We start from the raw sequence: 26,813 nt of genomic DNA, 5'->3' as shown, positions 1-26,813 counted from the left end.
ATTAGTGTCCTCACACTGTTACACCCTGTCCTCATACCCCATATTCATCTCCTCACCAGTATCTGATGATCCTGAGGGCTGATTCTCCTTCACTGCTGCTGCTGCTGCTGGAGTCTGAACATCCACATCATCCAGATTATCTACACACAGGAGAATATCAGTCAGATTACACAATACAGCTGCTACAAAAAAAATGAAATAGTCATTTCTTTACTTAGTTGAGTAGTTGTTGCTTCTCATAATCTGGATTAGAACATTACTCTAATATTCACTATTCACTGTATACCTGTAACTCTACCTCTTCACTACTTTACTTTAACTGATGCTCTCAAACACTTTATTAAGAGACAAGAAATTCAAGATTAATTAACTCTGGATAACTTCAGCACAGCTGTTAACTGAAAGCCTGAATTCCAGGTGAAAATGCAGTTTAATTAGTTTAATCTAGTTAACTTAATAATTCCACACATTCCTGCATAGCTTTAAAGGTGCATTATGTAGGACCTGAGAGCAAGTGTGTGAAAGGTTTACAGTGCACTCAGTAGCAGTAGGAGTTTTTCTGGGTGGTCCTAACTAAAGATGTAAAGTCTGGGGAATCAAAAGCTCTTTTCTCCCCCCCGGGATTACCCAGCTCGCACTGCTGCGACGACTCGGAGATGCGGTAGCAGTGCATCTTGCTGAAGTTGCGGGAGCAGACGCGTACACTGCTGGGGTGGAGGATCATGCTGCGCAGACGCCCCAGACTGCACTCTGGAGGAATGATTACGTAACAGGATGCGTGTGCCTGCGGACACACACACACACACACACACACACACACACACACACACACACACACACACACACACACTGTAAAACGGCACATTCTACGGGCGTCACGTTTGTACAATCAGTATAACTTCTAGTCTCTCAGGTCTTTATCATGACGATTTCAGGAGAATTGAATTTTTGCACCAGGAGTAAAGCAGAATGAAGTTATCCAAAAGCAGTGTGTAAGACTGGTGGAGGAGAACATGCCAAGATGCATAAAAAAACTGTGATTAAAAACCATTTGAGTTATTCCACCAAATATTGATTATTTCTGAACTCTTAAAACTTTATGAATATGAACTTGTTTTCTTTGCATTATTTGAGATCTGAAAGCATTTTTCTGTAAATACATTTTTTTATTTGTAATTTGGGAGAAATGTTGTCTGTAGTTTATAGAATAAAACAAAAATGTTCATTTTACTCAAACATAAACCTATAAATAGCAAAATCAGAGAAACTGATTCAGAAACTGAAGTGATCTCTTATTTTTTTCAGAGCTCTATTACACAGCAGTAGGATTAGTAATTCTGCTTTTATACACAGAGCACAAAAGAGCTTATGTAATGAAATACATGCCTGATTAAAACATTAAAACCCTGTAGACTGGCCCACATTACAGTTCCTCAGCCCTCACATAACCGCAGTACTCTCATAGTTAATATCAGATTCATAGACCCTAAAATAGAACCCTGTGGGACGCCACAAAATACTATAAATTGCTAAGAAATCAGTCATCATAATTTCTGCATTATTATTAATAAAAGAATATCAAACCTAGGATTAAAACGGGTAAGTGTTTACCAGCAGCTAGACCAGGGGTGTCCAAACTATGACAATTTGCGGCCCGTTTCCTGTTTTGGAGCGGCCCGCGAGGTATTTTAGAAATAGAATGAAAGTTGGCCCGCTGTTAAGCAGGTTTTTATAATCTGCACATTTCTAGGGCAGAAACACGGAGCAAAAGAGTCTAACAGTGGAGAGAGTGCGCATTTCTAGCGCAGAAAAACGGGCCAAAGAGTCTAAAAGCGGAGAGGGTGCGCATTTCTAGCGCAGAACAACGGGCCAAAGAGTCTAAAAGCGGAGAGGGTGCGCATTTCTAGCGCAGAAAAACGGGCCAAAGAGTCTAAAAGCGGAGAGGGTGCGCATTTCTAGCGCAGAAAAACAGGCCAAAGAGTCTAAAAGTGGAGAGGGCGCGCATTTCTAGCGCAGAAAAACAGGCCAAAGAGTCTAAAAGTTGCCGTAATTATTATTAAGAAACATCATGAAATTAAACATCAATTTAAACAATCTTAGTTTACACAACACTGTCAAAGATAAAGGTATTAAGTCAAGTAAAATGGTGTGTAAATGAAAGTAACCAGGAAAAAAAGTATTATTTAAAGTGGTATATTTCATTACTTGTTTTATTACAGAGTGTGGCCCGTGACTTGAAGTTTGGACACCCCTGAGCTAGACGTACCAATGCAATGTGCAAATGCACACACACAGCTTGTGTACTCCCTATATAAAAGCACTGCAAACAGAAAAATACTCTCTCTCTAGAGCAGATGAACAAAGACGAACTGTAGTATAGGTGTGTTTTACTGAGTAACTACAGTACTCAGTAAATAAACACAATAATGAGATGTTCGGGGTCAGCTGTGGTTAGTGATTATGTAATACAGCAGGGAGAATAATAAATAAGCAGCTGCTACTTAAATAAACTCATCAGAAGGTCATAACTCAAACCCGATGTTAAATAATAATTAGCTGATAACACTTACACTACACCGCTGTATAGCTGCTTTATTGATTTAAGCCACAACAAATGTGTGAATTCTGAATTATGAGGCTAGAATTGCACATATTGAATAATTGATTGATTTGCAGAGAGAAAGATACAGCAGGCGGAGAATCCACACAGTCCATTCTCCTCTCCCAGGCATCATTAAATAATGCCCTGATTTCCCTGATAAATATTTCAGCAGATAGAAGAAGCCTCAAAAGTCTACACCACACTGAGAAAACCAAAAGGTAGTTCCTACCTAATTTAGAGTTAGAAATGCACCAAAATTAAATGAAAATATTGTCTAAAACCGAATAAAATCAAATGTTTTTATAAAATGTATCTCAGCAGTGCTCTCTAATCATGAATTTCCAGCAATAGAGCTATTCTAACCACACATTTACCTCAGCAGTGTTATTCTAATCATACATTTATTTCAGCAGTGCTATTCTAATTATGGATTTTCCTCAGTAGACCTATTTTAATCGTGAATTTACCTCAGTAGAGCTATTCTAATCATGAATTTACCACAGTAAAGCTATTCTAATCATGTTTTTTCCACAGTAGAGCTAATTCTACTGTGGTACAATTCTACGGTTGTATTCTAATCATTCATTTCTTTTCAGGATTAGAATACAACCGCTGAGATAAATTTATGATTAGAAAAGCTCTACAGTAGAGCCATTCTAAATCACAATTTACCTTAGAAGGCTTTTCTAATCATGAATTTACCTTAATAGAGGTATTCTAAATCACGCATTTACCTCAGCGGTCCTACTCTAATCACAAATTTATCTCAGTAGGCTATTCTATTCACAGATTTATCCCAGTAGAGCTATTCCAAAATTGAATTCAGCTCAGCAGTGCTATTCTAGTCACAAATTCACCTCAGTAGAGCTTTTCTAATCATGATTTACCTCAGCAGTGCTATTCCAATCATGAATTTACCACACTAGAACTATTCTAATCCAGAATGTACTTCAGCAGTTCAATCCTGATTGTAAGTTTACCTCAACAGTACTGGTCTAATCATGAATTTACCTCGGCAGGGCTATTCTGAGCATATAGATAGAAATTACAAGCAATTTGCTATTTTAACAATGTAGATAAAATGCATAAAAATGTTGATATATGTAAGATAGTAATGAGTTTCACAGCACACTAATTTGGTTCCTAAATATTAGGTGCTTCCCTGTTTTGAGTGAAATTAAAGAATTTAAATGGTAATTGATGGAGAAAAAACTTGGAATCTGGGACCAAAAAATATATAAAATATAAAATATAGAAATATATAAATCCGAGCTCACCGTGATGCCACACCACTCGCACCTCATGCCCGACAGCACATCAGAGGAGCTGCAGGCACGGCGGCAGATCTCACAGCGAGCTCCCGACGCAATGTTCCCCTCCCGCCAGTGGTGATGGTACATGTCCTGGTAGGTCAGAGGTCAGCAGGTTCAGACATAGAGCAGCTAATACAGACAGACATGCAGGTCAAAGAGCAGAGGGGTTTAGACATAATGTATTTCAGAAAGGCAGGAAACCCTAAGAATTACATACAGCTGCTATTCCAGACCATCAGACAGAGACAATGACGAAGATGATGATGATGATGATGAGGAAAGGGAGGTTTGAATAGTTTTTTTTACATAAACAAAATACCATGATACCATGATACATAAACAAATAATCATGAATTTTCTCTCAGTAGAGGTGTTCTAATCATATATTTACCTCAGAAGGTTATTCTAATCATGAATTTACCTCAGTAGAGCTATTCTAATCAATAATTTACCTGAGTAGAGCTATTCTAATAATATATTTACCTCAGCGGTTGTATTCTAATCAGGAATTTACCTCAGTAGAGCCATTCTAATCACATATTTACATCAGAAGGCCAAATACCAAATACCTCAGCAGTGCTATTCTAATCATGAATTTCTCTCAGTTTTAATATCCATACCTGATCAATTAGTGCCTTAATTTGGGGATAAATTGTAATTTGATACAGGATAAATTGTGTGTTTGTGATACTTACATATTCCTGTCCGCCGTCCTGGTGACACAGGCGACAGTCACTGCAGCTGAAAGGCGCGCAGTCACTGTGAACATGCAGCTCACACACTGAAAAACAGAAACACAACACAGGATATGAGCTGATATGTCCTATATGTACTATACTGTTGCTGCCATATCAATAACCTATAATTTATAACTATAAAGGAATATACCATGATGAATAGACCAACAGCTCTGCTCTTACAGTGGTGCATCGTCAGATGTTTCACACAAGTAGAAAAGGAGAACCCAGTTAAACAAATGGGGAAAAAATATTATATTTTCTCATTTATTTATTGAGGAAAATGATCCAGTATTACATATTTCCCCTCTAGAAGTGATCCACCAACAAAGATCACTCCAAGAGCAAGGTGTGTAATTATTGGCGAGGTCTAAGCAACTGAAGGCTCTCTCATGTTGGCTAACGTTAAAGACAGATGAGCCCAACATATATATATTTTTTTGTTTAAATGAAAAGCATTATGTTTGGAGAAAGTAAAACACTGCATTTCACCAAAAGAACCTTGTTTCATCTGTAAAACATGGAAACATGGTGGTGGTAGTATCATGGTTTGGGCCTGTTTAGTTGCAGGTGTGTAAAAGCAGGAGTGTCCAACAGTACAGTGGACACCCGCTCTTTAACTTTACACAGTCGGGCACTTGGTGGTTGAGTTTGTGTGGTTCCTAAACACTTTCACTCTTTAATAATAATCACTCACAGCTGAAGGAAGGAATATCTAGAAGTGACAAAAATTCAGAGTTCAGTCAGCTCTTTAGCTCCACCCACTTTTTCACTAATATGTGTAAAAGCAGTAAACATAGCTCCAGTAAACAGAGATAAATGGTTCTGTCAATACAAATAACGATGTTGATGAATGATTCACTGTGTTTTTCTCAGGTTCTCTTACACAGCTGTGACTGAAAATATACACACACAGACACACACACAGACACACACACAGACACACACACAGACACACACACAGACACACACAGACACACACATATATATCCTGAGCTCTCTCCGTTCTCTCTGGCAGTGCTCTCAGGTGAGGACAGCTGCTCAGAGTGAATACAGCCTACAGCTCCTCCCTTCAGCTCCTCACACAGCTCAATACATTCAATTCATCTGAGTAACAAAGAGCTGCCGAAAGAGAGAAAGAGAGAGAGAGAGAGAGAGAGAGAGAGAGACAGACTTTCATAGCAGTAGAGTACTGTGTTTACCTTCCCCTGAACAGACAGAAAATGTGACAACCCAGTGTGTGTCTGTGTATGTGTGAGAGAAAAAGAAAGAGAGAGAGAGAGAGAAAAGGAGAAAGAAAGAAAGAGAGAGAGAGAGAGAGAGAGTAGGTGATGAAAAGGGCGAGCAAGAACTTGAAAAAAGTGATCTAATACAACTGAAAAAAGTTTGAGAAGGAGAGAGAGAGAGAGAGAGAGAGACTTCAACACCAGTACAGAACTGTTACCTTCCACTGAACTAACACAATAGAGTGTGTTTGTGTGTGTGTGTGTGTGTGAGAGAGAGAGAGAGAGAGAGAGAGAGAGAGAGAGAGACAAAAAAAGGGAGAGAAAGTAGGTGATAGAAAGGGCCAACAAGAATGTGAGAACAGTGACCAAATGCAACGGAAAAAAAGAGAATAAGGGAAGGAGAGAAAGAGAGAGAGTTTAACAAAAAGAGAGTGAAAGAGTGCGTGTGTGAGAGAGGAAGAGAGAGAGAATAAGTGTGTATGAGAGGGAGAGAGACAGAGAGAGGAGGAAAGGGAGAGAGAGAATGAGTGTGTACAAGAGAGATAGAGAGTGGGAGATAGAGAGAGAGAATGAGTGTGTATGAGAGAGAGAGAGAGAGAGAGAGAGAGAATGAGTGTGTATGAGAGGCGAAGAAAGAGAGAGAGAGAGAGAGAGAGAGAGAATGAGCGTGTATGTGAGAGAGAGAGAGATAGAGAGAGAGGGAGAGAGAGAATGAGTGTGGATAAGAGAGAATGAGTGTGTATGAGAGGCGAAGAAAGAGAGAGAGAGAGAGAGAGAGAGAGAATGAGCGTGTATGTGTGAGAGAGAGAAAGAGAGAGAGAGAGGAAGAGGAGCGAGTGAATATTTCCTTTTCAGCCAACTTCTTAGAATTCAACCCACCGCAAAAGGCCACCCTGCGTTGTCATGGTAACAGCGACCCTACATCAAGCAGAGAGTCGACAACAGATAAACGAGCAGCAAAAAAAAAAGGAATGAAAAAAAAAAGGGAAACGGAAAAAAGAAAGAGAGAAAGAGATAGAGAGAGGGAGGGATGTGGTGAGTGTCTCTCTGATTGTCTGATTGGGAAACGGTGTGAAGTGAAGGTAGAGAGAGTGTGAATCCCTCAGACTGTCAACAGCTCAGCCTCCAATCACTATACTACAGGTGCCTTAAGCTGAAATGGGAGCAGCTACTCGATTTACACACTGCAGTCCCGGTGTGTAATCATCGTGACAGGCCTTACCCTTGTTCCAAATGGCTGAACTTTAGAGTTTTTAGTCGTATAGCCTTTTATCCATATTAGGTTTTAATAGCCTGTGCACTCACCTTCACAGCGTAGTGCTGCAGTTCCTTCCAGGTTTTTTCGGCACACACAGCAGAACCGCTTCTTCTGACTGGCCGGACCAAAGCAGTGAGCTACGGGAACCTGCAAAAACAGAAAAAATAAACATTAATTAATACAACAGACACTAATGCACCTTTTAACTGAGTATAGTGATGACCATACCACCTTCAAGAAAGGTCTTTATGTTGGTCATCCACCAAACACAGGAACACTGAGGTGTTTAAAACCCCCAGCAGCACTGCTGTACCATAATGCTAATCAGCGCTAATCACTGCAGTGCAGAAAATAACTACCTACCACCCAAATAATAATAATAATAATAATAGCTGCTCTGGGGTAGTTTTCTCTACTTTTCTCTAGAGAAACAGATACTACAGAACTACAGTCTGTAAATATTAGAAAACTACACAGTTTACTAGCTGAAAAGATGAACAATGCGTGTAAGAACAAGGATGTGGTCATAATATTCTGGCTGGACTGTGCATATATTTATATTCTGTAACATTTAACTACATATACTGCTAGGGGTGGGAGATTAATTGATAACACGATTATGAATGGTATTTTCCAATATCAATATTTTTGGTCATATGGCAAAATATTTTTTTTTAACTATAAAAAATATACAACTGCTAAAAATATAAACATGTTTTATTTAGTGCAAAAAAAAAAGGTTTCAAACATTCAGTAGAAACAAAGAAAAATATATATAATATAAATGTTTGTCTTTCATATCGTCGCTGTCCTCTGAAAAACACTTATCTCCAATTTTGTCGATTTTTAGTTTACTATATCATTTGAACACATAAACTGTCCTTTACACTGTGCCAAAATTTCTTGATGAACGGACAAATAGAAACCCTTCAAAATGACCTGAAATAAACTCTTTTTACATTGACTTCCATTAAAAGCTTAGAAGGTTTTTTCTTTCTACTGTAAAGTTGCTGTTTTGGAGATAAGTGTTTTTCATTGGACAGTGACGATATACATATACTTAAACTTATTTAGTATAAAATGGCAAAATAATTAATTTTCTCTAAATTCTAAAAATATACAACCTCTAAAAATTATGAATTTGTTTTATTTACTATAAAAAAGGTTTTGAACATTCAGTAGAAACAAAGAAAAAACGGTTTCCAAAGTGCATAAGCTGTGCACTATGCTCTAAAACACACAAGCTTTTCTAAATAAAGAACCTTCATGATTTGGCTCTGGGCTTCAAACCCAGGCTGAAGGCCTTTTCAGGTGAGAACGTTGGCACAGCACAGTTCAGCAGGCACTGAGCAGCAGGCACTGAGTGCCGGGATGCCCGCAGCTTTGTGAGGGCACGGCGGGCTGAGTGCCAACTGTGCAGCGAAGACAGAGGAACAACTGTGTGCAGTCCACTGCACTCCAGCCATCTCCAACTGCTGCCAAGAGTCGGAGGAAGTTCAGCAGAGCGTGATGTGAACACAGAGGAGAGGAGAGACTCGCTCCAAATGAGATTTAAACTGTGATGCAGCGGGGTCTACAGAGACCCTCTGTGTTAGTCATGGACTCGAGCAAGTCTCTGTCCAGGAAAGTGATCTCAGAGGAGCTTCTACACGTATCTGTAATGGTACACGGACATCACAGTAATTACAATAAACATTGAATAAAAATAACGGCAAAAAACATGGACACTAGAGCTGGGCGATTATTCGATTTTATCGATTAATTCGAATTCCTGTTTTTATGAAAATCGTTTTTCTCTGAGTTTTAATTTCCACCCCAATGCTCCCCTGTGGGCTCCTGTAGTTCAATGTGAGGTTAGCCCCTTATAAATTAAGACATATGTTTCTATATTAAACAAACAAAAAATCTGTCAATGGAGTCAGGTAATTTTCCTTTTTTTAAAAGATTTTTTAAAGCAATCAATCACAACTGACTCCACCCATTTTAAAAAAGGCTACGAAATGGGAAGGTTAGTTTGAGAGGGGCACTGGGTGATGTATGGGTTTAGGGGCAGGGCAGAAGGGAGGCACATTTCAGCTTTTAATGAAATAAAATATGGTTTAGGGTTTAGTGGCCCTTTAAATCAAGCTAATTTAATTTTTTTTTCAGACAATTGTATCGAGGAGACCATGTTTTGCTAAATAAAACAATGCACACAAAACACAAATGCTAATTCTGAACAAATCAGTCACTCGACTAATGAAAATATAATTTAGATCGGCTTGAAATTGAAACTTTGCGTGTACTGACATGATTAGAGCCTGCTGAAAAGTTGACAAAAAAGTTAATTTAAGCTAAATTGGGAAAATATCAAAGATGTACTGTATGTGTAGTGCCCATAACTCTCTACAGCTCCGCCTACACTTCAGGCAGACGGTGTTTCAGCAAAGCTGATCCTACATATCAGAATTCACGCTGGAGATCTGCGTTTGGACACCCTTGAAAGTGATGTTCTACCAGCGTCTCTTCCTCTGTCTGTCTCGTGTGGTGTCCCCTGGGTCGTGCTAACGCATTAGCGTCCCACAGCCTCAGCAGGACTGGGAACAGTGTAGCCTAAGCCTGACTGGAAATGCTCAGCTAACAGATCTCCACGCTGCAGAGCTCAAGGATGTCCTGTGATGTAACTCACTGCGATCAGACAGACAGGTCCAGGCTGAGCGTGTCTGCAGGTATGTGTGGGTTCATGTCTCTGTGTTTATGGCAATGAATTAAGTGTCAGCTGGTGGTAGAAAAACTCTTTTTTAGGTAGTTATGCAGGATAAAATAATCTTTTAAGGTCAATTTTTAATGGCCTAGTTGGCTTTCATTGTGTGGGACAGACATGAACTTTATGTCAGTCTTTAGCATCTTAGGTGGCTTTGCTGGTTATAGAATGCATCCTTTAGATCTGTTTTTTTTCTTCTCTGTTGGTTGCATTAGAGAAACAAATCCTTCAGTGCATATTTTATCCTTTTGGTCACTGGTTAACCTAAAATGCATCTTTTAGGGTCAGTTTTAATCAGTCAGTTGGCAGCACCAGTGAAGTGTGTTCTTTATGGTTGGTTTTAGCTTCTTAGTTAGTAAAAAAATAGTCAAATTCATATCGTTGTGACATTTAAATTGGATTTTAACCCATCTGATCAGTTTAGTTTTAGTGTTGATTTGAGCTTTTTAATTCTTTGCACAGATTATGTAGATCATTTAGAGATGTTTTCAGTTTTTTTAGGTAGTTGCACGGGTAAAGGACATATTTTGGAACTATTTTTAGCCTCTCCTTAGGGTAAATTAGGGAAATTAACCCTTTAGGGTTTGGCTTTACTTTTTCAGTTGGTTGTATTGTATAAACACACTCCGTACAGAAGTTTTAATAACATATTATTTGCGTACATTGGTTGACTGCATTTTTTGTTTTTATCTCTGTAACTTACATAAGTATAATGAATCCTTAAGGGCTGTATTTAACTTCTCATTAAATTTAAGCTGTTAAAAGCCTGTTCTAGAGCCAGTTTCTCAGGTTTAGATTAGGCCAAAGTAATACTACACTATTAGATTACTCCATCCACCAACAGGTTCACCATTGCTTATTTTAAAACATTGTGCCAGAGGTTTTTTTACTCTAAATGAAATGAAAGCTCTCTGTATTACTCAGACCTGAATCACTGTTCAGTGACACTGTATCAGCATTTTTTTTTTGGAGCAAAGCGAGGCGAAAGACATGAACTCATTTCTGGTCAGCGTCTGATGAGCAAATGAAGGAGTTGAGTCGGTGGGCGTCGGCCTGGTGCAGAGATAACTGAGGCGTTTTACATATGCACTGCACCGGGGGAGACTCCGACAGCATTAATATCCAGCCCAGAAAAGGCTGTGACATTTGCTGAAGCAAATCCAGATAATTGGCCCTCAGGCGAGCGAGCAGAGGATTAGAATCATTGATGTCAGATATATGATGGAGAGAGAAAAAGAGAGAGAAAATGCAGCGTCTTAAAGCGATAGATTTTTTTTGTTAATTGTTTTTGTGTCTGAAGATGACACACACACACACACACACTCACACACACACACACACACACACTTGTCCTAAACTGTATTAAAAGAGACATATTATATATTTTATACACTGCCTGGCCAATTTTTGTATCAAATCCAGATGTAAATACCTGAAAATAAAAGCTGAAATGTTAAAATTATGTCTAATATTCTTCTTTTACAATCAAACCCAAATTATTTCAGTCTACAGCACACTACCAAGACATACTTCTTGATGGGATTAGTTTCTCAAGGGGTTCTGGGGTAATTTTCTCTTTTATGAGATTTTTCCCATCCAGAACGACCATGTTCGTGTTTTTCTCAGACGTCCTCTGAGAATTTTTTTTCTCTCTGGTTCTGCAGTAATTTTATTCCCGCCTGGACGCACATCTCTGAGTTTCGTCTCTTTGGGTTTAATAAAATAGCTATTTTTCCACTGGTGCGCACTTTGGGCACCTTTTTCTACGGACAGCGAGTGGAAATGGAGGAGCTACTGAACTCCGCGATGTCACGTGACTGCGAAAGCAAAAAAAACTAACTGGTCCTCCTGATTTTCATAATTGCAGTCCAGATGAAGGAGTTTTATCACTGAGTAGAAGTCTCAGGACATTCCCCTGAGAAACTAATCCCGTCCAGATAGGGCTTAGGAGACCATGCAGCCCTAATGTCTCAACCTGTCCCTCTATACCAACAAGAACTGAGACAGGACACCCTACTCCTAAGTATGAAACTGCAAAACTAACAAACAGAGGGGTTAAATGGGACAAGGCCCGAAGACTCTAAAAGTTTCTCCACTTAAGGAAAATGCCTAAAACGTCCTTGAGCTCCCTCCTGCAGCTGGCCACGTCCTGCCCAGAGAGGGGACACTTCCTGGCTGGCTCCTGCCCTCCCGCGGGACGTCCTACAGTAGACTGGAGGGCATCCTACAGGAAGTGACCTCGTTTCCTGAGACGGAGCGCACTGCGCTTGGCTGTAAAGGTAAACGGCTTGTGGAAAAATCCGTGCAGCTTCAAAACCAGAGCAACAACAAGACAAACAACAGCTCAGACACCTCAAGGTCACTGCAGGACTCCCTTATTTATCATCTGCTGCATGAAGAAACAGCCAGCTTTCACCAGCGAATATTCCACAACCAGGAATATTATCTAAAGCAAAGCTACTGCTGCAGCTCTCCAGGTAGCAGTGTTCAGATTTTAATCAGAACTTTATGGTCCTCTTGTACATAATTGTGTCCATGTTTTAAACTGGGTAGGAGACAACTCCTGAAAACTGCAGACTAAATAAATGGCGTTAATTGAAGCCTAATTTAGTCTGGATTAGCTTTTAATTAAAAAAATGGGTTTTACTAAAGAAACTAATAACCAAAAACATGATTTGTATCCAGTATGAATCTGCAGTGTGTGTAGTTTTTACAATCAGACAGTAATTACTGTGGAGTAACAACAGTAATAATGATCCAGATCCAAAGGAGTAAATATTATCCAGTATGAATCTGCAGTGTGTGTAGTTTTAACAGTCTGACTCATTTTGAAGAGTGTTTATAATCCAGTATCCCGTAGCCTGTGTAATTACGGTTATGATGTATTATAAATTTATTACAGTATGTATTTTTTTGTTTGTTTTTACAAAATTGTAAAAATAATCCAGTATGAATCCATAGCCTGTGTAACTACGATTATGATTTAGTAATACTTAATTAGCGTATTTTTTTTACATTTTTTAATTTTTTTTATTTTGCTAAGTAAAAATAATCCAGTATGAATCTCAGATATTTTTTGCCTAAAAACTTTTTGCAGACTAGTTAAAATCCAGTATGAATCTGCAGCATATGTATAAATATTCCAGTATGAATGTGGTGTATTTATAGTTTTTGTAACTAGAGATTCATTTTAGAAAGAACCTGTATGTATAGTTTTTTTTATTCTGATCCAGTGTGAATATGCAGTATACCCAATTTTAAAGTATGACTAATTTTGGAGAGCAGGTATAATCAAGTATGAATCTGCAGCATGTGTATTTTTTACAGTCTGACAGTAAATCTGTGGTATTTGAAAAAAAAAGTGGTATTGAATCCTTATATAAGAATCTTTATAATGTTCAGTGTTTGAATGAACTGTATGAATCTGCACTGTACACAGTATTTACAGTCTAATAATGTTTGTCCAGTATAAATCTGCTATGTTTTTACAGTGTGACAGTAATAATAGTAGTACAATGATAATCCTTGTAAAATGTTAAATGCTGATAGTAAAATATGTAATGAAACACTGTATTAAATTTAAAAGAAATGTAAAATCTGTAGAATTTGAGTAGGATCCTTGGCTGATAGTCTGATGCTGTATCAGCATCACTGTATGTGTTTAAACAGCAGCATCACAGTGAGGGAATGAGGAGTCTGAAGCTCTGTTTGAGGGGATGAAGGCACTCTCAGGTTCAGTTCTGAAACACGGGTGTATGGTGCGGAGCGTCTGGGCCGGGCAGCTGCTCTCTCGGCAGGTCTGGGCCGTAATTAAGGGAGCGAGGAGAGCCTGGAGCTCCTGGGAAGTCTGGATAGTCATTAAAGGAGTGTGTGGGAGGATGAGCTGAGGAGAAACCTGGCCTGGTCCTTCAGTAATGACCTTTAGATACACTGAGGAAACCTTTCCATCTGCTGCACCATATAATACTGTGTTTAACACTGGTCTTGATAAAAAAATATATATATATGCATAGCATTTATATCAATACGCATAGCATTTATTTGCAGAAAATGAAAAATGGCTGAAATAACAAAAAAGATGCAGAGCTTTCAGACCTCAAATAATGCAAAGAAAACAAGTTCATATTCATAAAGTTTTAAGAGTTCAGAAATTATCAATATTTGGTTGAATAACAATGGTGGTTTTTAATCACAGTTTTTTTTCATGCATCGTGGCATCATGTTCTCCTCCACCAGTCTTACACACTGCTTTTGGATAACTTTGTTAGTACAACAGTATATTATTAAACCATAATTTACAGACTGTAGTTCTGTATCGGTTTATCTGTATACTTTATTATTATTCTCCTTCTTTCACCCTGTTCTTTATACTCAGAACCCACAGAAGAGAGATAGAGAGCAGCAGTGACACTGAAGTGTTTAAAAACTCCAGCAGCACTGCTGCATCTGATCCACTCGTACCTTAATCACTGGGTGGGTTATAAAGTATGCACTGCACTGTTTATGAAAGAAGAAGCTGAAGTTGTTCTCAGTGCTTCTGCTCCGGCAGGACGAAAGCTCTGGAGGATCTGAGGAAACGAATCTGAGGGAGTCTCCCGGTGTAATCGTGAAAGTGAAGTCACCTAAGCGGCGTGAGAAAATCAGAGAGAGAGAGCGATATGAAGAAAGTGAAAGGGTGCGGAGATGATCCGCCCACTCACCCGCACTACTGAAGCTGCCATACAGGAGCACACGGTCCGCACGTGCTTCAGACACTTCTCATGAGACATGAAGTTACACACTGCAGAGAGAGACAGAGAGAGAGACAGACAGAGAGAGAGACAGACAGAGAGACAGACAGACAGAGAGAGAGAGAGATATTAATACATGTTAAACCACAGTAGATCTGAAACAAAAACAGGCACATCAGCACAGTCATCTTTACAATCTTAATTTTACACGACAAAGAATAAACTGGACACAATTTTTGTACCAGGAGTGGCATAAGATCATCCAAAAGCAGTGTGTAAGACTGGTGGAGAGAATAACTTTATTATTTAAAGTCGGAAAGCACTATATATACATACAGCTCTGGAAAAAGTTAAGAGATAGAGAGTTTCTCTGATTTTGCTATTTATAGGTTTGAGTAAAATGAACATTGATTTTTATTCTATAAACTACAGACAACATTTCTCCCAAATTCCACATAAAATATTGTCATTTAGAGCAGATTTAGATTTTGTGCAGACAGGTAGAGGTTTAGGTTGCAGTCACAGGTTTTGCGTCCTCCTTAGAGACAGGAAGTGGTCTCGAGCTGCTCTCAGTAACACAATGTCCAAGAGAAACGTCACCAACACACAGAAAAACACACCGCACTGAGGTTTCTCATGTTCAGACTGTGTGTGTGTGTTTGTGTGTCTTGTTTTATACTTACTGTACCTCTGTAAATATATTGAAACTGATATTCTTGGTAATATAAAAACACATGTCCCGATCTGATCATCTGATTGGAAATTGGGTCCGATCTTGTGATTTTTAAAGCTACACATTAAATAACAACATTAAATACAGAATATTATAATAAATCTATTATCACAAAATATAGATATTTTTTAATTGTGTTTTTAATTACCGTGTCAGGATATACTGTGTATGATGCGATATGGCACACCCCATTTTATTATATACTTATAATAATACATCTTTTGATTTAACAGTAAAAATAAAAAAAAAGTAATATTGTGACCCTCAAAAACTGCAAGTCATTCCAGGAGGCCGACGCCCATCAGACCCAACCCACATATACTGCTGTTAAAGCATGACGTCACGGCCGTTTAGGGTGAAATCATGCATGTGATGCGGCTTGTTTTACAGGAAAAAGGCCGTATGACCGAACCATGCAATCAACCTCCTCACACCTACAGTAGTGCTCAAAATAATAGCAGTGCCTCAAGAGCAGCGAGATAAATCACTGTTTTTGTTAAAATTTCAACCTCTACACCACAAGTAATTTTTTGGAGGGTATAATAAGGGCATAGAAAACTAACAAACCCAACAGGCCACCCATGCATACTGCAGATTCTGAAATTGAAATTGAATGATTAACTGAAAGGGGTGTGTTCAAATAAATAGCAGAGGTGAGTTCAATTAGGGAGGCCGTCAATTAGGGAGGGCATTCTGGGAAAAAAGGGTGTTAACAGGTGATCCTTATTTAAGGAGCAAGGCAACTAACATGCTGGCTGTGCATTTGTACTGAAAAAACAAGAAAAATGGGTCGTTCAAGACAATGTTCTAAAGACTAGCGTTTTTTAATCAAGAAACTAATAAAAGAGGGGAAAACCTATAAAGAAGTACAGAAAGTGATTGGCTGTTCAGCTAAAATGATCTCCAATGCTTTGAAATGGGAAGAAAAAACAGAAAAACGCGGAAGAAAAAGAAAAACAACTCCTCGAATGGATAGGAGAATAGCCAAACTGGTAAAGGCTCAGCCAATGATCAGCTCCAGCACAATCCCCGGACCTTAATCCCATAGAAAACTTGTGGGCTGACAAAAAAAATGCAGTGCATGAGGCAAAACCAAGAAATGCAGGGGAATTGTGGAATATAGTACAATTGGCCTGGGCTGCAATACCTGTTGACCGTTGCCAGAAATTGGTTGACTCCATGCACCACAGATGTGAAGCCGTTATCAGAAACCGTGGTTTTGCAACAAAATATTAGTTTAGGAAACTCAGCCAAGTTGACTTATCAAGAATTTATTAGTTTGTGCAGTACATTTTTGAGTTTCCAAGAAAATATATGTCAACGCTGCTATTTTTTTGAACATTACATTTCTGACTTTCTGTGAAATATCATTATTATTATTTGAGTTTTAATTACTTTTCCCAATTGTCCTGCTTTGGAATAGAATGTGCTATGTCCCCAATGCATTTATGTTCATTAAAGTACAATTTGTTTGAAGAATTTTGACATTTACTAATTTTTTAAAAGACACTGCTATTATTTTGAGCACAACTGTATGCTCTGAGGAAGCTTTAGAGAGTTCTGCTCTGGAGTTTCATGTTTTATTCACTTCCCCTTGCGGATTCAAGAGGCTTATCTGGAAATGGCGAGGAGAAGTTTCAGTGACAGAAGTTAAAGTATGAAACTAGTATGAAATTAGTGTTGAATTCCTGCACTGAAACCAAATATCTGATATTTTTCCACACACCTGCACCAGCAGCACTATAAACTACAGTAACACAAACATTTTAATGAATTAAAGGAGAACTCTGGTTTGAAATAGAGCTGGGTTTAGTGAAATATGATAACGAGTAGGAACTTTTGTCTAATAGTCCACCTCCATTCTACATTCTACTACTTCAGCATTTCCAAATATAGAGCTTTAAGCCGATGCTCCCAACAGGTTTACAATGCTAGTGATAGGGGCATAGAGTTGCAAAGAAAGCCCATGCAAAGAAACGTCTTTTTTACAACATTATTTCAGTAACTTTTATACACGTATTTGCGTATGTATGTTTAAATGGTTTTTAAAGGCTATTTTTTAAAATATATTTAAAAAATATAAAAATTGTGAGCGATTCCAAACTTAATGACCCTAAGAAAATGTGGGTCGCGGGCTGAAACACTGCTAAAAGCACTGGTGATATTATTCTTGATATGTTCTAAAAAAAAGCCTGTTTTCAATAAGACAAGACCAATTATCATCATTTATTTATTTATTTATTGGTTGGTTGGTTGGCTTTTACATTGTCCAGCTCTAGAACCAACCATGTTTGTAAAAGTATTCACAATGAAGTCTCTATTACAGCATCATTCTTTGGGGAACCAAGAAATGGTTCTTCTACAGCGGTGGTACGTGTACTACTGGTGATATGCAAACTATTTCAGGGTGGTACACCAGATGACCTCAGACAATATAATTCATGCACAATCTAATTTCCAAAACATCAGGTCTGTTTGTGTTTAGTGTTCAACCTGGTAGACCCTGTATAAAATCTTACACTTCAATTCTTCACACTTTCATAGGTCCTACCACTGAACCCTGTGGAACTCCACAATTTACAATAGTTTCTGTATTAGTAATAATAATAACATAATTAGCTTAGAGTTCAAGGGGTTGCCAAGTTGACTCTGTAGTCCACTGCATTGTCTCACACTCCTGTTTTTTCCCTCTGTCTCAAGCTTTCCGAAATGTTTCAAGGCAGTACTGCATTTGCAAGAAACAATAATCCATAATGTGCAGATTGCAAAGTGGGTAAATCCCTTACAGAAGGCTCAGTAGGTGGTATTTAAAGGTTTTGGTTTGATCATGGGTGTGGAGAACAACTGTTTTATAGCATCTCTCACAAAAACCCTTTGTAGCATCTTTATCTTTTATATGTTGTGTTGTTCCAGCAAGCTCAGAAAACATGACATCATTTACAGCGATAGTGATCCCCCGTCAACCCAGGGACCGCACGTCCCCCGAGATTACGGATGACATTCCATAAGAAGCATTGTGTGTGTGTGTGTGTTTCCTCAGACGTTCCAGATCTAAGCATGTGTCTAAAGCATCTACCAATCCCCCCCCTCTAACCGATGGACGATGTGTTGCCATGCCAACCTTGAAGAGTCAATCACGACTTTGCCGCGGCGCATCGTGCAACAGCCTGGTCTCCGTCTCTGCCTGGCAACACCGCGGCCGCCCGTCACCACCCGCCGTCCCGCCTCCCGCTCTCCTCTGCCTCATTCCCTGCTGCTGTACTTCACCACGTATCAGGAATTACTGCTATTGGCTGATCAGCGAACCTGTTTACACCCCTGCACTGGCACATGCTTAATTACCCAATCATATACTCTACGGACAGAAGTATTCGGACACCTGTTCATTCATTGCCTTTTTCTGAAACTTAAGCCCTATTCGGATGAGGTTAGTATATCAGGGGTTATTTTATTCCTGTCCAGAACCACCATGTACAGTACAGGCCAAAGGTTTGTTCACACCTTCTCTTTTTCAATGCGTTTCCTTTATTTTCATGACTATTTACATTATAGATTCTCACTGAGGCAACAAAACTATGAATGAACACATGTGGAGTTTTATGTACTTAATAAAAAATGAGCTGAACCTCCACAGTCACCGGACCTGAACCCAATCCAGATTTGAGGTTTGGGTTTGGGGTGAGCTGGAGCACAGAGTGAAGAAGACAAAGGAGCAACAAGTGCTAATAAACACCTCTGGGAACTCCTTCCTTCCTTCAAGACTGTTGGAAAACTTTTCATTTCAGGTGGCCACCTCTTGAAGAAGCTCACTGAGAGAATGATGCCAAGCAGTAATCAGAGCAAAGGGGGGCTAGTTTGAAGAAACTAGAATTTATTTATTTATTTTTTTAGTTATTTCACATAACTTCACACGTGTTCATTTATAGTTTTGATGCCGTCAGTGAGAATCTGCAATATAAATAGTCATGAAAATAAAGAAAACGCATTAAAAAGAGAAGGTGTGTCCAAAGTTTTGGCCTGTACTGTAAGTTTTTCTCAGACGTCCTCTAAAAAAATTACAGGCTGAATGATCTGCTGTTTTCCGCTGAACTCCGTGGTCCTCCGGTAATTTTAGTCCAGTCCAGACTGACATCTCTGTTTTTCGTCACCTTGCGTTTAATAAAATAGCTTTTTGCAAACACAAAAGCAAGTAGAAATGGAGGAGCTACTTCAGTTATTTTTTAAATTTTTTAAAAATGTATTCAGTTTAATTTGTTGAGTTATATATGCTTCATCTCTCAGTGTTGTTTAAATAAAGCCCACTTGGCCTATAGACACTTGTGAAACTTTTAAATAGCACTACTTCTAAATTGTGTGTGTGCATGTGTGTGTGTGTGTGTGTGTGTGCGCTCTGTAAATGATTAACAGTGAGACTAAGGGTTAGATTCATAACCTGTAACCTCAGTAAACTGAAAGTATGAATGTATGACCCTCCGGATGCTCAACCTGAGAAAAACCTTCTCAGGCTGTATCAATCACACTAGTGTGGTCTAGCTGCTCTTATCTGATTGCACAGTGGAATATGTCAATTAATTGAAGCCTCTTTATCTGGGTTATTCCGACACACTGGCAAACCAGAGAGAGATAAGGATGCCTGCGCAGAAACGCACTGAAATACTTCACTCTACCTCCAACTGCTATAGCAGTACAACTGTATAAATACACCTGAAAGTTCCCTCGAGAACTTTAGAATCAACATTAAAAAGCATTTGTTTTAGTTAGTTTATCTGTTTTTATTCAATAATAACGTGTCAATCTTGTCTTTGTATTTCTCTGCATGTTTTGTAAAGAACACAATCAGAGTAAATGACTTAAACCCTATGCTTATTATGAGTTTAAAGACATTATATTTATAATTATAACATTATAATATATTATATAGAACTTAGTTAGTAACTACCATACATGATTCCATCTTAAACACAAATGATCCAGAAACTAATAATATAAATGTTTCAGTAACTTCTATACATATATTTTGGTATGTAACTGATTCAGTACCTACTACACATGATTCACTATATATTACAGTACATAATATATGTGATTCACTATCTATTGTAATTGATTCACTACCTACTACATGTGATTCATCTATTATAAATATAAATAATACTGTATGAAAAATACAGATAACTCAGCATCTACTCTTACAAATTCGATAAGTACTATAATGATTTAACAGTAACAGTAGAAATAATTCAATACCTCATTAATTTGATTCAGTAACCACCATACATTAATCAGTTACAACCATAATGATTCAGTACTAGATTACATGATTCAGAGTCACTTAGGGAAATACTGAATCATTTACATTACATACTGAATCAGGAATACAGGGATGGGGAATTAATAGAAAATTATTCAAAGCTACATTCAGAACCTATAATAAATTCAGTGTATAATACAGTATACTATACCACATACTATTGCTGTCTACGGCTGCAATGATTAGTCGATATAATCGACAATGTCGATTATTTAAATTTGTCGACTACAAATTTCATTGTCGACTAATCGTTCATTTGTAACAGTACCCCATTACACAAAGTGCTGAGGACAGAAGAAACTTGGTTTGAGTCTCCAAAAGAGCCCAAACACAACAGATTACATATTTATTCATTAAATATCAGTTATTTCCACACTTAAACAACATGTGGACATTTAGCTGTTTTTCTGTTGTTTTTAGGGATGGAGGACATGGCAGAAATAATCCTTGACTAATCGACTAATCGAAAAAATGATCATCAGATTAGTCGACTATCTAAATAATCACTAGTTTTAGCCCTATTGCTGTCCAGTGAAAAACATGTATCTCCAACAGCAACTTTACAGAGGAGTGTGACAGTGTAGGAGACATCTGTGTGTGTTTAAATTATGCAGTAAAATAAAAATACTGTATTATTTATTGTAGATACTGAATAATAGGTGTTGAACCTTTGCTGTAAGCTGGGGTTCGAGAATTTAACCCTGAGGCAAACCCAACCAAAACAATCCACTATAACATATTATTAGATCGATATGAAATATCATCATGATAGTAGATAACAGGTACTCGGAGTGTGTGTACGGGTCATAATGTGTTTCGGGAGACAAACAGGCGAGACGGTCTGGGCAGGTCAGCGTGTCCTGATGCCTTCCTGACCCGCACTAAAGCAGCTCTTAGGTACTGAAGTGCTTTTTCCCTTTAAAAGCTCCCAGCTACTCCTAACTCCATCAGCCCGAACCTGAGCAGCACTTCCGCCGCAGGGACTTCATCCCCCCCACTCACTGCCCGTAACTGCCCACAGCACCGGTCAGCTGCAGTCAGACGACCACCCGACACTTCCACACACCAGATATCTGATTACCTCCACTTCCCCGAAGCCCAAACCATAAACACACACAATCTGATTTTCAGGTTCAACTTGGACCATGCTTTGTGTTCTCTGGTAAACAAGCTGAAGCTGGAGGACTGTACGGATACAATCAAACCTGATCAGGCTGATGAAACTGATCAGAACGCCGAGTCCCGCTGCTTTGACACAGCGATATAAACACAGGCTGAATTAGTACATATTACATATGATTCATTATCAATTCTAACTGATTCAGTACCTAATTCATACTGATTCAGCTTCTACTACACATGAATCTCTATATAATTTAAATGATTCAGTAACTACTACATAGTGCTGGGCGATAAAACGATATCGATAGTTATCGAGGAAACTATATATCGCGATAAGTCGGGGCGAGAAATTCGATAAACTAAATTTTCTATTTCCCGTTTAAGTAGCGTTGTGAAAAGGCGCAGCACGAGATCAGGCAGCACGCTGAACTGCTGCTCAGCCCAGTACAACCCCTCCCCTCCCCTCTCCACCATCCCCCTCCGCCCCACCCCCCGAGCCCCTCCACTCTGAACTCCTCACATAGCGGCTCCTTCTCTCCCATTTACTGGATAAACTTCATTTATACTATTCAGCGGCGCTACACTGGAAAACTCACCTTTTAAATATGAGGCATGCGTCTCCAAGATATTTAGAGAGGTGAGCTTGTTCAGATTTCTGAAGGCAGGTAAACGCTGCTCTGTTTGCTGCTAGTTAGATTAGCTTGTCTCCAGTTTAAAGTTAGCGATGTTTAGGTGTAAAAGGGATCTGTGCAATCTGTCATCATTAGCTAAGATGCTTTCACTGCTTTTTACATTCTAATAAACTAATGGGTAACGCACGTTAGCCGTGTTAATCCACGTTTCGTGTAAATTAAGGTTAACTTCAGCACGAGTGAGGGGTTAGTATATAAACACACAGAAAGGAAGCACTTTCCATCTTTTTTCCTAACTCTCACTGTTTCTGTTAGAAAACCCTGAGGGCAGCATTCTCCTCTGTCTTTGTGTTTTATAGTTTTTAACAGATAGAGAGTCTGTTATGCTGGATATTTTACTAAATACAGAAGATTATATAATCTGTCTAGCTGTATTTGAACTGAGCTAAATATTGCTGTTACTGAACTGGAGTTTTAAATACACTTAAGTAATGTAAGTCTAGTCTACTGAAAGCCAGTAATGTTAGTATAAATCTGTACTGCAGTAGAAGTGGATCATTTCAGAAACTTGACTTTATTCCTCCCACCTCCATTATAGGCCACTTTTTTTTTTAAATATTTAAATGTTAGCTTAATTTAAATGAAAAAAAAACTAAAGGCTCTTATTTAAAAAAAAACATAAGCAGTAAATTATCTAAAATTACAACAAATAGAAAATAGAAAAACAGTAAAACATATGTAATACATACTTTTTATATGACCAAAATTAAACTAGACTGAAATCTGACTAAAACTAATAATATCCGATAGACTAAAATGTAACTAAAACTATTATACATTTTAGTGAAAAGACTAAGACTGTATCAAAATCACCTGTCAAAATGAACACTGTGATATACTCTTGTATTTTGCTTTATGTAGTTGCCTGCATTCAGGGAGGGGAATGATCTTTTGATTAAATATAATTTTATAAAAATAAATAAAGTGTTATTGCAATTTAAATTAAACAGACATATAATGTAAAGGGTCTTACATATTTTTTAGTTTATATATTTGTCCCCTTTTTAAAATTAATTTAAAAGCTGTACCCACCTGGCAAGATGTTAACATCCTAGTGTCTGTCCACAAGGCTCTGAGCCTGCTAGTGATTTTGTCCATAACTCCCTTATTCTGTCACTTCTGAGTAAAAATAGAAACCTTTAAGTGTAACAGAAAGTGATTTGATTTATATCGTGATACATATCGATATCGGCTGATATGAAAAACTATATCGTAATAAGATTTTTTTCCATATCGCCCAGCCCTACTACTACACATGATTCACTACCTATTATAACTGATTCAGTAACTAATACACGATTTATTATCTATTCCAACTGATTCAGTACCTAAGACACATAATAATATGTAATATAATAATATGTAATATAATAATATTAGAACTGATTCAGTACCTACTACATATGATTCACTATCTATTAGAACTGACTCAGTACCTACTACATATGATTCACTATATATTAGAACTGATTCAGTGCCTACTACATATGATTCACTATCTATTAGAACTGACTCAGTACCTACTACATATGATTCACTATCTATTAGAACTGACTCAGTACCTACTACATATGATTCACTATCTATTAGAACTGCTTCAGTGCCTACTACACATGATTCAGTATATATTAAAACTGAATCAGTACCTACTGCATATGATTCGTTATCTATTAGAACTGAATCAGTACCTACTGCATGTGATTTGTTATCTATTAGAACTGAATCAGCATCTACTACACATGATTCACTATATAATTTAAATGATTCAGTAACTAATACACATAATTCACTATCCAGTCTAACTGATTCAGTGCCTACTCCAAATGATTCAATATCTATTATAACTGACTCCGTGCCCAAGACATGATTCAATATTTATTGTGATTCAGTATCTACTACATATGATTCACTATCTATTAACTATTTGATTCAGTAACTATGATAAAACTACACAAAGTATCACAGCTGTCCAATGAAAAACATGTATCTCCAAAAGAGCATCTTCACAGGAGTGAGATTACAGGTTCTTGGATCATGTTTTGTGTTTTCTGGTAAACACACTGACGCTGGAGATCTGTACGAATACAATCAAACCTGATCAGGCTGATGAATCTGATGTGAGCACTACGTCCTGCTGCTCTGATGCAGTGGTGTAAACACAGGCTGTGGCACCAAGCTCCGCTCAATACTCAATATACAGAAATGAGTGCAGCAGCAGAAACAGGGCGGAGGTCAAATGACCGGGATAGGGCAAGCGGATCTGTGTGTTCAGTGAGTCACAGCCATCAGTGAATCTACTGTTCATCATATTATTCTTCCATAAAGAACAGAAAAAAATACCCTAGATTAACTGTTTTATACAGAAACTGCAGAACAAAATATTAGGAATGCAACAAATACTGAATATTAAACAGATTTCCATTCATCTTACCATTTTTTATTCAAACTGAATAGATAAATATTCATATAAATATGTCTCATTCTTCAAAATTAATAAATAAATAAATTACCCATATATTGCAACAGTAATCATATTTTTTACCTCAACACTTATTTTAGACATAACCCGAGCTCAACAATTACATTTTGGTCATTATATCATGCTCAACTAAGATAGAAACACAAAACTAATTTTTTAAAAATTCTTATATCCCCCTCATCTGCTGACTTGCCTTGGACAGTAGGTACAGATCCCTGCCTCAGAAGAAGTCTGCTGGCTAATCCTACTGTGTACTGTACTGGGGTGGAGCCAGTGCGGTTCTATTTTTTTTTTTTTTTTTTTTGGCAGTCGAGACACAAAGTTTTGCATAGTATGTCCACATTAATATTTGTTGAAAGTAACCCTGAATCCATTTAAAAGTGCGATGAGTAACAAACCTTAACCCACTCAGAAAACCACAGATGGCTGAAATACTGCCAGGAATCAAACTCTCAGCAACAAAATCAGCACTTAGATGGCACAAGTAGCACTGAACATCTGACAGCAGCCAACATAATGCAAGTAGAAATAAAGTATTGATAAAGTTACGCTTCTGTTTTTTTAGGCGCTAAAATGAATACTGTATAACCTGTTATCAGAAAACCATTTTACCCCTCAGTTTAATATTTCACTAAGAGATATTCATGAACTTGACACTAAAATAAGATACCTGCTGTGTGATTATGAGTGAACAACACGTGTTTAAGGGCTTCATAATACCAGTGCTCCTAATGAACGGAGGAACAGAAGGGTAATTTATAATTAACAGAAGAAAAAACAGCATTTCTCTGTCCTGTAATTAATGCAGACAAGTGGACAAATGTTGACATATAGAATTTAGTCATTTGGCGTAAAGGACAGATGAGCGAGCGCTAACCCTCAGCTTTCTCCCGACTCTGTCAATTAACCACACACTTCAAAGTGGCCACCCAAACATCACCAGCCAATTAGGAATTCCTGCCCGACGCTCGATCGACCCACATCAATACACTGCCTTTCCCAGAGGCAGCTATTCAATACGGCCTCTGTGCACGGAGAGAGAGACAGAGAGAGAGAGAGAGAGAGAGAGAGAGAGAGAGAGAGAGAGAGAGAGAGAGAGAGAGAGAGAGAACAGAGGGAATGAATGAGGGAGGAAATCAGACAAACAGACTGACTGACAGAGAGAGAGAGAAAGAGAGAGAGAGAGAGAGATAGAAAGAGCTTACTATCTCTCACTTTTCGATCACTCACACCAGACAATGGCCTTCCTACACTCGTAACAATAAAGGTGCTACAGTTCTGTGAGCGACGCCTACAAAAACACTTTCTGTTCTGTACAGAATCATATCTGTTCTAAATATGTGACGAAGCCATCAAACCAAACTGAACTGCTTGAATTTTTGCATCAGGAGTAAAGCAGCATAAAGTTATCCAAAAGCAGTGTGTAAGACTGGTGGAGGAGGAGAACATGATGCCAAGATGCATTTAAAAATTGTGATTAAAAACCATCAGGCTTATTCCACCAAATATTGATTATTTCTGAACTCTTAAAACTTTATGAATATGAACTTGTTTTCTTTGCATTATTTGAGGTCTAAAAGCTCTGCATCTTTTTTTTTTATTTCAGACATTTCTCTTTTTTGTACATAATAAATAAATGCTCTAAATGAGAATATTTTTATTAGGAATTTGGGAGAAATGTTGTCTGTAGTTTATAGAATAAAACAAAAATGTTCATTTTACTCAAACATAAACCTATAAATAGCAAAAGCAGAGACACTGATTCAGAAACTGATCTTTCCAGCCAAGGAGTATTTTAATGTTTTTTTTTTTTTGTCATAATATCAAAAGATCAAGCATTGGTTTATGACATGTGTTGACATAATTA

General features: G+C 38.0%; 1 protein-coding gene across 1 annotated transcript in view; it reads right to left on the bottom strand.

Moving 5' to 3' along the window:
* LOC103022545 (diacylglycerol kinase theta) overlaps nucleotides 1-26,813 on the bottom strand; it is a 48,653-nt gene that overhangs the window by 19,330 nt on the left and 2,510 nt on the right. Inside the window, exons 2-7 of the mRNA XM_022676379.2 lie at nucleotides 14,580-14,659; nucleotides 7,184-7,283; nucleotides 4,611-4,696; nucleotides 3,880-4,005; nucleotides 628-784; nucleotides 57-140 (exon numbers count right to left, since the gene is read on the bottom strand). Coding sequence (XP_022532100.2) covers nucleotides 57-140; nucleotides 628-784; nucleotides 3,880-4,005; nucleotides 4,611-4,696; nucleotides 7,184-7,283; nucleotides 14,580-14,659 — 633 coding nt within the window. The remainder of the gene's footprint in view (nucleotides 1-56; nucleotides 141-627; nucleotides 785-3,879; nucleotides 4,006-4,610; nucleotides 4,697-7,183; nucleotides 7,284-14,579; nucleotides 14,660-26,813) is intronic.

Source organism: Astyanax mexicanus, chromosome 19 (genome assembly GCF_023375975.1).
Source record: "Astyanax mexicanus isolate ESR-SI-001 chromosome 19, AstMex3_surface, whole genome shotgun sequence".
NCBI classification, from domain to species: Eukaryota; Metazoa; Chordata; class Actinopteri; order Characiformes; family Acestrorhamphidae; genus Astyanax; species Astyanax mexicanus.
The sequence above is the reverse complement of the archived record's forward strand: the minus strand, read 5'-3'. Positions and strand labels throughout refer to the sequence as shown.